This window comes from Argopecten irradians, chromosome 10 (assembly GCF_041381155.1).
Source record: "Argopecten irradians isolate NY chromosome 10, Ai_NY, whole genome shotgun sequence".
In the NCBI taxonomy this organism is placed as follows: Eukaryota; Metazoa; Mollusca; class Bivalvia; order Pectinida; family Pectinidae; genus Argopecten; species Argopecten irradians.
In genome coordinates this window covers 28579186-28593314 of record NC_091143.1, presented here as the reverse complement: position 1 = coordinate 28593314, position 14129 = coordinate 28579186, and the positions used below count along the sequence as shown (strand labels likewise).

Below are 14129 nucleotides of genomic sequence, written 5' to 3'. Positions count from 1 at the left end.
AATGGTGTGGTAATATTTTGTAAGCAGTCTGAAAAGATGACCTGGCCCAGTACCAAAAGGTATCAGCGAGTTCCACCTTTTCATGTAGTAGTGCACTCTGGCCCTAGACCAGTAAGACCCCTAAGTCTGGTGTCAGGGACAGTCTGGTGTCAGGGCCAGAATATCTCAGGCTAACGTTTTACATGACATATGCATTAGATATAAAACAGGTTTACACAACATCTTAATACATTTTGATTCCTTAACTTATCACCTAGCTTTGATGACTTAATTGCTTCAAATAAACATTATATTGTTTTGAATACAAAACCTAAAAATTTAAATAAAATCTAACAAGAATTATTAGAACAATGGGAAGCCTTTCTAAGACAGAACTGTTTCAACATGTACCAGGATATGTATTCAGTTTATTGTATTTCTCTATGTTTACAAAAGCATGGAAACAGGATCCCCAGCACTGTAAGATACAGATTCCAGAGATCAAATCAACCTTGCTGGACTGGAGGCGATCACTGTCAGATAGAATACTGACCACTGGTCACACACAGGCTTATCACGCTCGGACACAGATGTGGAGAAAAGCTCATGGTAAATCTCTTATTTAGGGATAGAATATTGACCACTGGTCACACACAGGCCTATCCTGCTCGGACACAGATGTGGAGAAAAGCTCCTGATAAAAAATAATAAAATTTATATTCATTTAATCCTTAAATTTTATAATGAACTGTTCCAGCTTTAGTTTTAGGAGATTTTAAACTAGTTTTTAGGTGTAAAAGCACTTGTAATATTTGATATACATGGATCTGCTGCATACTGTCTTAAATCTAAACTTTGAATTTCCAGAAACACCAAAACCTCAGGAAATCAAAATACCGGAGCTGGGACACTTGACAGTGGAGCTCTCATTCCAGATGGAGTTCTCAAATGTCATTCATTTATACACTGCCATCAAGAACCCTGGCAACACCTACCGGTCTATAGCATTTCCTTATGACTGGCCAAAGGTATGTTTTAGAACTGTTAATATTAAGACTTCATAATCATTCATATTCAGTGAAGGCCACGGTAGCCAAGTGTTAAGTTGCCCTGACATATTACCACGAGCCCTCTACCTCTGGATTGCTAGGCCGGATCCCGTGTGGGGCACCTCAGAGCAAAAAAGAGAAAAATGAGATGGAACAAGACAAGTTGAATAAATTTTCCTTTTCAAAATTATAACATATTTGTTGATCTGTTGTCAATAAGTAAATCTGTATTGGAGATTCATGTAAGAATATACAATTCAACCGTCTAAAATTATCTTTACATATAGGTAAATTGCGTACACCTGAAAGCATCAGCAAATGTACAGAAATCATGATTCCAACTCATGTACAATTTAAAACCCATTCTTATACATGAGAGTTACATCCCTCGAGTTACTTCCCTTCATTTTACTCTGTCAGTGATGGAGTTAAATGACATGAAGTAACTCAAGGGAAGTAACTCTGACAGTTCAAATGCTTGAAAACTAAATGATGAATTTGTATTCCTTTTAGAGCATATCCATGATGGGAGACATAAAAAATGTGACAGAGACTCCTCTCACTCGCAGTACATCTGAAAGTCCGATTCCAAGGGCCATAACCAAGTCGACTTTCCAGGACCTTCAGAAATTACGGGTAAGGCATTTAGAAAAAGTTAACAATTTAAGATAATCAAATCTGTTATATTGCACGCATCGTCTTTGCAACAAATTTGTAAATTTGGTGACTTTGAGTTTTCCCTTTATTTTTACAAATGCAATAATTCTTTAGTTTTTACATAAAAGAACTTTGCATGTGCATTCCCTAAAACAATATGTAATTTTTGGTGTTGCTAATTGCATTTTAAATACTTGCCAAATTGAAGATTTTTCTTTTTAAAAACCTATAGTCCTTGGTTTAAAGATACAAAATTCAACACATAAACGTACCTGTAATTGATAAGGAATAACTTTTATGGAAAGTGAATTTTTGTTAAACTAAGATGAAAATATTGTAAACACTGATTGTACGCATTATTTTAAAATGATTAAACAAGGTGGAAAACTGAACATTTTGACATCTTAGGAAAAAGAAAATACACAACACACCACACTAAGTGTTCGTAATTAATCTTAATTACAAGAAAATCATTATATGTTGACTTAGGTAATATATTTTCTACTTATAGGACAATATGGAGCTGAAAATTGTTATCAAGTATTGTCTGAAGGATGGAGTAGAGAAACATTACATGACGGACAAAATCAACCTTGGTCTCCCACTCATTGCCAACCTTCACCTTTACAACAGGGTCACAGAACCAATAGAGCATATCGATGAATCCTAGGCCCGTTGGCGGACTGATCAGGTGGACAGGGATACAGTATCAAAACCTGAGTGTTTTGACTGGTCAGCAAAAGGCTATCGGACTCATGTTTGATTATATTTCTCCTATTTACCGAAAGGAAAAAAATGAAATTTCACTTGTGTAGAAACATTTTACAATGTGCTATTATCATAAGAATGTAGGTGTGTTTCAAAATTGATGACATCATCAACAATGCACACACACTAGCTAGTGTACAAATGTGCTATTATCACAAGAATGTTGCTGTGTTGAAATTGATGACATCATCAACAATGTACACTACCTATTGTACAAATGTATTGATGTCGTGTTTATTGTTCATCACATGTGAGCTGTCTTAACTTTCCCTTCACGCTGAAAAAGGCAGTAACTGTCAAGTAAGGAGATTAATAATCATCCTTTGTTTACAACTTAAGGTTGTATTCTTCTGAGGTTTCAGTCCCGTTAAAGTCTCGTTTTGACATAGATCAAAGAAGATATGAGATTTTCAAATAAAATCTATTAATATCTGTAGGAAGTTACCAGTTGCAAATTTTGTCAAAAAATTACATTTCTAGCTTTAGCAGATTTTTTTATATGGGGATTTTAAGAAATGGCCCATTTGGCGGCCATTTTGAAATTGTGTCTTTTTTCGCTTTGAGTAGAGCCACAGTTTTACCATTTTTTACTGAAATAGTTTTTACTTAAATCATCACTGCGCCAGTATTTTTAGCTGTATCGAGATAATTTTTGCTGTAAATCTTTACTGGGTTCGTGGTAATTAAAATATTGAGCATTAATGTGTGATATGATACACTTTTGTCTCTTTATTTTTACATTGAATGGTGATTTGAGCACAATTATTTTTTACTCGAAAATACTGAAAAATAACAAATATTGAAATGGGGCAAAAAAGTAAGCACACGGACCCCCCATTTTTCTGCCTGATTTAGAAAGAACAACCCTTTCCCTGTTGATATGCAAAATATTAACAAAAGTTTAATACCAGAACTTTTTCTATAAAGGGCTAAATTTGGCAAAAATTGCTGAAAATGGTGCATTTTGAAGCTCAAAATTAAGGGGTAGGGGTAGCATATGTTGTTATTCTGAGAAAAAAATGTAGTCTTATTGATGAAAACTGATATATTTTTAAAGAAGACTACTGGAAAATAAATTCTACAAACATTTATACATATCAAACACCTCATTCGGAAATTATGGCTTTAATCTATTGTGTATATGGTCAAAACAGCAAAATTCCCATAAAATCCAATATTTTGTCAATTAGGTATCTTTGAGTGACAATAGCTCAAAAAAGAGCACACGGACATATGTTTTTTCTTCTATTTTCTTTTATGGCATGAACTCCTATTTCCAAAAATCTGTATGAGAAAAAAAGTTTAATACAAGAAAAATTTGACTTCTCAGAGGAGTACATCCTTAAAGTGAATAGTCGGGCAAAGAAAACCAGTCTAAATGCGTTTACTGGCCTTTCAAATGTCCCTACATATCAAATTGATAGTCGATTTCTGCTTACGTTTTCCAGTTCGACCATTGAAATTTTGGGAAACCCCATGTAAATTTAGCACAGTGCTAAAATAAATTCTTTGAAAGCAAGGCTGAGCCGGGATTCCTATATCATAAATTAATTTCTTCGCATGCAGAGCTATTTGACAGTAAATTTTATTTTTCTATTTCATAAGAAATCATATCGAATATATTAACACCATTTTTACTGACTCTAGCCTTCCTTTGCCCAACTATTCATATTAAAGGAATATCACTGAATGTGATAGGCATTATCTACTGCTCTTTGAGCATATTTAGGCATCCTTCTGTCCATGGCTTTATTTTCATTTTCAAATACTACTTTTAAAACTGGATATTCAAATATACGTGAATTATACATGTAGCTCCTGGGAGGTAGTTCAGAAAAAATGAATTACCTTGACATGAATTCAAAGCTGAATTCAAAGCTGCAACTAATTATATCAGGCCAATTTTCTTAAATCATTAAGATATCATGATATTGATTGATTTGAACATGATATTATAATTTATTATATCTACTGCGATGTCTCACGAAGTGAACAGAAGGAAATGGTCTTCTAAGGTGTCATTCTTTTTGAAACAGAGAATTAATGTTTTGATTAGCTCTTACTAAGACATAGAAAAATCAATCTAATTTGAGCATTGCAGGCCCAATATGCCTTTTATTTTGATATTGTATAGAAGAGCATATATTTTGTTCAGTATTGATCTTATGACTTTACATTTACTAGTCTAGATAAAATGTTCAAATGATGTACTTTTATACTGTTTTTTTGTCCTCATAGAAGATAATGAGGTGAGTTCACTTGTCTGCTGGAAGTCAAATTTATAGGATAGAAATGTAATTTGTCTTATTTCTGAACAAGAACTTACTGTCAGAATTAACAAAAGTCTAGTATAATTGTTTGTTATGTAATAGAGATTTTTACAATGTTATGTAAAAGAATTATATGTATACATACATGATATTAAAGATATTTTTTAATAAAACAATGGTTCAAATGGTAGCATTTAGTCCAAGTTATCTTTAGGATTCCATTTTAACTGGACAGTTTCACATTTTATGGTGCTGTTATTAAAATATCATTGTAACTTTCTCATCATAGTAAAAGGGGAATACAAAACACTATGATATAACCACGAATTTGTTGTAAGCATGTTCATTATAAACTTGTTTTACTGTACTTGAAGTTTCAAGCATTTCTTGCATGTTTCTTGGCATAATAATTAAAGAACACTTTACTTGAATCTGTATTTAAGGTTTAACATCATTTAAGAACATGCCAGGTTTTAGAAGTCCATCATGAAATTTCGGTGGTGGGGGGGGGGGGGAGTTAAATGTAAAGATATATGAAGGATAAAGGATAATTTTGACACCATGTAATGTATGGATCATACTCTTATTTGTATTACAAGTGTAAGAACGATGATCATTTAGTAAGGATGCCCAAGAGTTTACAGGAAGAAACCACCGATCTGTGGTCAGTATCTGCCATCTGGCAACTGCTTCATGTGGGTTTGGAACCTACATTTAAGAGGTAGGAAGCTGGGTTTAGACACAGGCACCTGGCACAAATTTCTAACCAACAGTATTGATACATATTATAGCATCATATATATATACATGTACATATATATATACTGTTTGTGAAAATTGTGCCAGGTCCCTGTGGTTTTAGACTCCAGATTGTCCCATGCCCAATGGCTAATTAGGTTTTATCAGGTTTCAAATGAACAATGTTCAAAACATATTTATATGGATTCCATGAAAGTCCCCGGACCACTTAAAATAGTATCTAGTCAAGACAATTTAAATTTCTAAAAATAGAATGGTCTCGACATTTACCTGCTTCAATCTATATTTAAAACACATTTAGCGTAAATCCTTTTGTTTCTTTTTGTGTTATATTTCATGGAGTGTCCAGGATGTACCCATAACTGGTCTATAAGTGACCTGTGGCTGGTTTATATTAAGATTTTTGACCGCTGCCTTTTTTATATGTGATCATTTTTAGGACAGTGAGTCACTTATAAACCAGTTAGGTATATCCTGAGCACAGCTCGATGTGTCAAGGCAAAAGAAATTACACAAGAGTTTCAAAACACTTTTATAAGAAATACATATTTTGTGTCTTGAATAACGTACATACATGTATATCATTCATAGACAATATTGACAATATTCAGAATTTCAAGCTGAATGTATTAATTCCATTGTTAGCTCACCTGGTCCGAAGGACCAAGGTGAGCTTATGCCATACCGTGGCGTCTGGCGTCCGTCGTCCGTCGTCCGTCGTCCGTCGTCCGTCGTCCGTCCCGTCCGTCCGTCCGTCCGTCAACAATCGACTTCTTCTCCATAACCGCTGGTCGGATTTCAACAAAATTTGGCTGGTAGCATCCTTATGGGCTACTAACTGAAAATTGTACAAATGATGGGGCTGACCCCCCAGGGGCCTGAGGGGCGGGGCCAAAAGGGGTCAATTTGGCTATTTCCATATAAACGACTTCTTCTCTGAAACCAAGCATGGGATAGCACCCATAATGCAATGGAAGCATCCTTATAGGGTGGGGATTCAAAATTGTACAAATGATGGGGCTGACCCCCCGGGGGCCTGAGGGGCGGGGTCAAAAGGGGTCCATTTGGCTATTTCCATATAAACGACTTCTTCTCTGAAACCAAGCATGGGATAGCACCCATAATGCAATGGTAGCATCCTTATAGGGTGGGGATTCAAAATTGTTACAAATGATGGGGCTGACCCCCCGGGGGCCTGAGGGGCGGGGTCAAATGGAGTTAATTTGGCTATTTCCATATAAACGACTTCTTCTCTGAAACTAAGCATGAGATAGCACTCATAATGCAATGGTAGTATCGTTATAGGGTAGGGATTAAAAATTGTACAAATGATGTGGCTGACCCCCCGGGGGCCTGAGGGGCGGGGTCAAAAGGGGTCAATTTGGCTATTTCCATATAAACGACTTCTTCTCTGAAACCAAGCATGGGATAGCACCCATAATGCAATGGTAGCATCCTTATAGGGTGGGGATTCAAAATTGTACAAATGATGGGGCTGACCCCCGGGGGCCTGAGGGGCGGGGTCAAATGGGGTCAATTTGGCTATTTCCATATAAACGACTTCTTCTCTGAAACTAAGCATGAGATAGCACTCATAATGCAATGGTAGTATCTTTATAGGTTGGGGATTCAAAATTGTACAAATGATGTGGCTGACCCCCGGGGGGCCTGAGGGGCGGGGTCAAAAGGGGCCAATTTGGCTATTTCCATATAAACGACTTCTTCTCTGAAACTCAGCATGGTATAGCACCCATAATGCAATGGTAGCATCTTTATAGGGTGGGGATTCAAAATTGTGCAAATGATGGGGCTGACCCCCAGGGGTCAAAAATGGTCAATTTCCATATAAATGACTTTTTCTCTGCAACTTAACATGGGATTACGCTCATAATGCAATGGTTACATCCTTATAGGGTTTGGATTCAAAATTTTGCAAATGATGGGGCTGACCCCCCGGGGGCCTGAAGGGTGGGGTCAAAAGGGGTCAATTTAGCTATTTCCATATAAACGACTTCTTCTCTGCAACTAAGAATGGAAGAGCACTTATAATGCAATGGTAGCATCCTTATAGGGTTGGGATTTGAAATTGTACAAATGATAGGGCTGACCCCCGGGGCCTTAGACGGCAATAGATACGAGGTCAAAAGGTCAAATTAGGCTACTATTTTCATATAAATTACTTTGTCTCTGAACCTATGTATTGGATAGCATATTTGTATGGTATCAATAGCATCATTGTATGGTTGTGATTCAAAATTAAACTTTGGGAGTCAATTTTGCTTATTTTTCTAATTGTCTGAGTCTTGTGATAATTACTAACAAAAAACCAGGTGAGCGATACAGGCCCTCTGGGCCTCTTGTTGAAAATAAACTTTTTAGGTCATCTGACCCTTCGGGTCAGGATGACCTATTGTCATCATGCACCGACCGTCGTCAGGATGACCTATTGTCATCATGCACCGTCCGTCGTGCGCCGTCTGCCGTGAGCCTTCCGCCATGCGTAAACTTTTCATTCAAACAACTAGTACTTCTTCTCAAGAACCGAAAGGCCCAGAGCACTGATATTTTGGCCTGTAGCATGCTGGGATAAAGGGCTACTAAGTTTGTTAAAATGAATGACCTTGCACGTCCGTCGTGCAGCGTCCGCCATGAGCCTTCCTTGAATGAAGGTCAAGGTCATTCATTTGAACAAACTTGGTAGCCCTTTGTCCAAGCATGCTACAGGCCAAATATCAGTACCCTGGGTCCTTCAGTTATTGAGAAGATGTTGTTTGAATGAAAAGTTTACGCACAGCGCACGGCGCACAATGACGGACGGTGCTTGATGACAATAGGTCATCCTGACCCTTCGGAAAAAACAATGTAAATTTCACTTACAAAATAATTATTTCACAATGGATACCTACTTACAAGGGAGGTAACTTTGTAAGATGTAAAGACAAAATCAGAACTATGCTACAAACTGTATGTTTGGAAGCGATATTATATTAAAGATATAAAGAGATCAGGATAACAAATTATGACGTAAGAAAGATGCTAACATCATTCCGTAATAACTTGGATGGTAATTTGCATGCAGTGTTGGTATCCATGACGATAGCTTCCCAGCCTCTAACATCCCATGCAACATGACCATTCCGGTGTAGCCACAGGACAGGGCTTTGTCCACATAGTTTGCTGCAGTGACCAACAGACTGGTATAGTCTAGTGTCTCTGCCCACTGGCCACACGCCTGGAAAAAAATAGAGGATGAAGATTTCTATTGATAGATAGTTTCAATCTTTCAATATTGAAGAGTTGTCTGATCTTGTAATCCATATATTTTTTCATCATTTGTTTGGAAGAGATCATCAGAGAATGATAACATAGTTTTCAACTGAAAATATTAATTATGTACATGTACATAAGAAAATAATTCCCAGATAAAAAATAAAGATACAAGAAAAAACTGACCTGTATTACAAACAATACTGTTTGTAAGCTTTACAATAACAGTATCTTTATGTACAAAGGACACACAACATATGACAGAACACTTAATTAAATCGTCTACACACTTTTTTTACTCTCTATGACAATTTCTGATTAGCTACATGTAATTAAAAATATTTTACCTTATCAAATGGTTCAGCTGCATCTGAGTAGCCATATGGTCCATCTTTATCATGAGTGTGGGCCAGATCGGCACTGACCATCACCACCACAGACTGCTCCAAGGCCTCGAGGTAATCGTACAGGTGGCACCCTGTCAAAGATAGTCAGACCTGTCTATAAAGACCACCAAAGGCCTCAAGGTAATCGCACAGGTGGCACCCTGACAATCCTGTCTATAAAGACCACCCAAGGCTTCAAGGTTTTCATATAGGTGACACCCTGTCAAGAAAGTCAAACCTGTCAATAAAAACCATTCGAGGTCATCATACAGGTTCACCCCATCAAAGACAGTCAAACCTGTCTAAAAAGACCACCCAAGGCCTTAAGGTAATCATACAAGTGGCATTCTGTTAAAGACAGAAAAACCTGTTTATAAAGACCACCCAGGGCCTCATGGTAATAAATGGCACCCTGTTAAAGAAAGTCAAACCTGTCAATAAAGACCACTCAAGGTAATTTTACAGGTGGCACCTTGTCAAAAACAGTCAAACCTGTCTATGAAAACCACCCAAGGCCTCAGGATAATCATACAAGTGGCATGCTGTCAAAGACAGTCAAACCTGTCTATACAGACCACTCAAGGTAATCATACAGGTGGCACCCTGTCAAAGACAGTCAAACCTGTCTATAATGACCATTCAAGGCAATCATGCAGGTGGCACCCTATCAAAAATAGTCAACCCTGTCAAAAAAGACCACTTGAGGTAATCATACATGTGACACCTCTGTCAAACCTGTCTTTAAAGACCATCCAGGGCCTCAAGGTAATCATACAGGAGGCAAAACAGATACAGATAGTCAAATCTGTCAATAAAAACCACTCAAATTAATCATTCAGGTGGCATCCTCTCTATAAAGACCACCAAAGGCCTCAAGGTAATCTTACAGGTGTTACATTAACGAATAACAGAAAGGAGAAACCAGCAGCTAAATTCAAAACACAATTTAATTATATATACAATATTATACAGAGATGGTTTACAATATCTAAAGATAATTGGTGGTGGTACAAGAGTAATACGATGATTTAAAGTGTAACTTATCTGTATGCTGTCCTGGTATGCGATTTGTATGTAGACAGAATCAGTTTATCTGCTTTAGTGTTTAACTAACTTAGAATCTTATTGGCCATGGAGACAGAATCTTGATCTGCGAAATTACAGATTCTGGTATCATGGAAAACACTGTGACATTTTAGTGAAATAACTCTAGAAGTCCACATGGAGACAGATGGCTTTCTGTATAATTTAGTTTTAACTAACTCTAGAAGTTCAATAATGGAGATAGAATCTGTGTATCTGTGACACTTTAGTGTTTACTAATTCTAGAAGTTCTGTATCATAGACAGAAAAATGTGTAATGTTATATGGTAGTGTTTAACAACTCTAGAAGTTCTGGTATCTTGGAGAAGAATCTGTCTATTGTGACATCATTTACCTAATTCTAGAAGTTCTGGTATCATGGAGACAGAATCTGTGTATCTGTGACACTTAGTGTTTAACTAATTTAGAAGTTCTGGTATATTGGAGACAGAATTTGTACTAATTCTAGAAGTTCTGGTATCAAAGACAGAATCAGTTTATCTGTGAAAGTGTTTAGTAATTCTAGAAGTTTTGTAAACAGAATCAGTTTATCTGTGACACTTTAGTGTTTTAACTAATTCTAGAAAGTTCTGGTATCATGGATAGAATCATCTGTCTAGTGTTTATCTCTAGAAGTTCTGGTATCATGGAGACAGAATCTGTTTACCTGTGACACTATCATTGTGTTTACTAATTATTTGTTGGTATACATGATTACAGAATCTGTGAACCCTTCAATTTAACTAACTCTAAAGTCAACATGGATGAATATTTACCTGTGTCACTTTAGTGTTTACCTAAGAAGTTCTGGTATCATGGAGACAGGATCAAGGTATAAAAAAAAACTAACTAGAAGGTATCATGGAGACAGAATCTGTCACTTTAAGTTTACATAATTCTAGAAGTTCTGGTATCATGGAGACAGAATCTGTGTATCAGTGGCACCCTTTAGTGTTTAACTAATTCTAGAAGTTCTGGTATCATGGAGGCACAGAATCTGTCAAAAATTCTAGAAGTTCAATCATGGAGACCATCAATTTTAGTGTTTACCTAATTCTAGAGGTAATCATGGAACAGAATCAGTTTATCTGGACACCTTTAGTGTTTAACTAATTCTAGAAGTTCTGGTATCATCAACAGAATCTGTGTATCAGTGACACTTTAGTGTTTACCTAATTCTAGTAAGTTCTGGTATCATGGAGAAGAATCTGTTTACCTGTGACACTTTAGGTTTACCTAATTAAGGTATCATGGAGACAGGTGTGCACACTTTAGTGTTTAACTAACTCTAGAAGTTCAATCCTGACAGAATCTGTTACCAATAAAACTTTAGTGTCAAGTAATCAAACATGGTGACAGAATCTGTCAAAGACAGACAGTGTTATAAAGGACTACCAAGGCCTTCAAGGAGACAGAATCATACAGGTGGACACTTTAGTGTTTAAACTAATTCTAGAAGTGGTATCATGGAGACAGAATCTGTGTATCTGTGACACTTTAGTGTTTAACTACTCAGAGGTTGTGGTATCATGGAGACAAATCAAACCTAGTTTTATAAAGTTTTGGTATCCAAATCCCACACTTTAGGTTTACCTAATTCTAAAGTTGGTATCATGGAGACAGAATCTGTGTATCTGCAACACTGTCAAATTCTAAAGTTCTGGTATCAAACAGAATCTGTATATGAAAAGTACCCAAGGCCCCAAGGTAATCGTACAGGTGGCAATCCTGGTCAAAGACAGTCAAACCGGTCTATAACACCCACCCAAGGCCTCAAGGGTGGAGACAGGTATCTGTGACACTTTAGTCAACTAACTAGAAGTTCATCATGGAGACAGAATTGTAAACACTTTAGTCTTTTACCTAACCATGTTAAAGTTCTGGTGTAATAGAGACAGAATCAGAAGTTCAGGTATCATGGAGACAGAATCTGTGTATCTGTGACGCTTTAGTAATTTGTTTATAATCAGTTGGTCTACCTAATTCTAAGAAGAATGTTCTGGTATCATGGAGACAGAATCTGTGTATCTGTGTTCATGGAGACAGAATCTGACACTTTAGTGTTTACCTAATTCTAGAAGTTCTGGTATCATGGAGACAGAATCTGTGTATCTGCGACTGGGCTGACTTAGGATTATCACCTGTATCCTTGGTAAGTTGGGGATAAAGTAGAGTGGAATAACTTCACCCCATCTGGAAAAGATTTAAAAAAATTCTGTTTACATTTCATTGTTGTTCCTTCATTCATATAGTCTCATCAATTTTGTGTATTGTTCTTGTTTTAGTTGCTTCAGTGATATTTGATCAGTTTATTGGAGTTTGTAGCTGGTATATATCAATTTAACACATATACACTTTACACATCTTATAGATTTGTCCATTTTATGACATGTTATGCAATTAAATGTGAGTTAAACTATTTCAATACATACAAGTTACAAGCCTATACATACAGCTGTACATCAATTCTTATATACAATATTGAAAATGTACCGACAAACTTGTAATTTTATCACAAAATCTTACTAGCTTTAACATATAAACTAATGTCTTATCATTAATAATGTATGCACATACCTTAGTGGGAAATTCTCGTCCGATTTTCCTGGTTGTCCAAATGCACTAAGTCCTGTCAAGTTAAACCCGTAATTGAATTTTCTGACAATGTCTTTAGCTACATTAAAAGCAAGGTTCGCTGATACATTGAAGCAGGCGGGAGGACATTGTATATTGTCTGTATTTGCATTTCCTTCTCCCGCAGAGTTCAAATATAACGCAAACCTATCTAAATCTGCCACTCCATGCGGTGTACTCAGAAATATCAAGTCGGGTTTTGAACGATCAATTTGGTCTCCAATTTGTCTGTAATTTTTATGTAATATCCACGCTTGCTCCTTTGCTGTAGCATTTGTAGTATTAAAATGATTTGGTGCAAGTGCAATGCCGCCATGTGGAACTACGAATGCGCCAGTTATCTTACTGTCTGCCAAAGAACAAAGCGAAAGTGAAAGTAAGGATAAAAACATGTACATGTTAACGTTGTAATGTCCATAGCGAGTGCACGTGGTCTTATTTAGGTAATTCCTTATCTGTAACAATTTACAACGCTTCATTATCAGCTCAATATACGACAGAAACAGACACTAACCTCACCAGGACTAAGCACCGTTTTTTGTATCTTTTTACATCCTGTATCCGCGCGCGATTGCCTCCCTTTGATTTGGCCATTATAGCCTATATTCTTCAAACTGATTCGAAGCTCATCGGCAACGTTGGTTTTTTTTTTGTTTGTTTTTTTTTCCTACTTTTTCACTTTATTTCAAATATATATTTGTAATTCTTCATATTCAGAGTTTTGGTATAGGACTTTACAATTTTTAGCAAAATGAAAAAAATTGTATAGGAATGCATACAGACATGTACATTTGTAGAATCTACATGTCAGTTTAAATTTGTTTCTTCTCATTAGACAATATGTAACATAATCTAAACTCATGCAGGAATCAAATGAGGAATATAGCCAATGTGACTTAGTTCAAATATTTAATGTTGACATTGTCTGGTAATTAACTTCTTACAATTGTACATATATATGTTTCATACATGTATACACTGTATGTATATATATCTACTAAAAAATGAAAACGCATGAGTACTTATCATTTGCATTTATATACGGACTAAATGAGTTTTGACACATCATCAGAAACCCATGAAGATCGATTTTGTGGCAATTGAAAGAGCGATGACTTAGTTTCAAAATGACAATGCGAGTTTGACTTCTTGTAATTTTCATTTGCCGTTACTGGAACTTCATGGGTACCGGTTTATCCGTTAACACTACAAGTTTTATCATCATGCTACTTCCATTTGCCTTTCTAGGAACACAATTGGTTTGGCATGGTCTCAAT

General features: G+C 36.4%; 2 protein-coding genes across 5 annotated transcripts in view; one reads left to right on the top strand and one right to left on the bottom strand.

Moving 5' to 3' along the window:
- The window catches only part of LOC138333567 (mucosa-associated lymphoid tissue lymphoma translocation protein 1-like), a 20779-nt gene extending 15866 nt beyond the window's left edge, over window positions 1-4913 (top strand). For both annotated transcript variants that reach the window (XM_069282024.1, XM_069282023.1), the window contains exons 14-17: window positions 436-588; window positions 847-1007; window positions 1542-1664; window positions 2197-4913. In XM_069282024.1, coding sequence (XP_069138125.1) covers window positions 436-588; window positions 847-1007; window positions 1542-1664; window positions 2197-2355 — 596 coding nt within the window. In that variant the 3' untranslated portion in view covers window positions 2356-4913. The remainder of the gene's footprint in view (window positions 1-435; window positions 589-846; window positions 1008-1541; window positions 1665-2196) is intronic.
- Window positions 1-14129, bottom strand: part of LOC138333569 (protein CA_C1420-like) — a 16936-nt gene extending 2807 nt beyond the window's left edge. Inside the window, exons 1-4 of one of the 3 annotated variants that reach the window (XR_011210000.1) lie at window positions 12796-14129; window positions 12287-12411; window positions 9097-9227; window positions 8524-8714 (exon numbers count right to left, since the gene is read on the bottom strand). Coding sequence is in view for 2 of the 3 variants with exons in the window: in XM_069282026.1 (XP_069138127.1) it covers window positions 8487-8714; window positions 9097-9227; window positions 12287-12411; window positions 12796-13331 (1020 nt within the window). In the remaining variant the exon portion in view is untranslated. Of the gene's footprint in view, window positions 1-7815; window positions 8715-9096; window positions 9228-12286; window positions 12412-12795 lie in introns of those variants that run through there. The other 2 variants (XM_069282027.1, XM_069282026.1) reach the window with 2 other exon arrangements.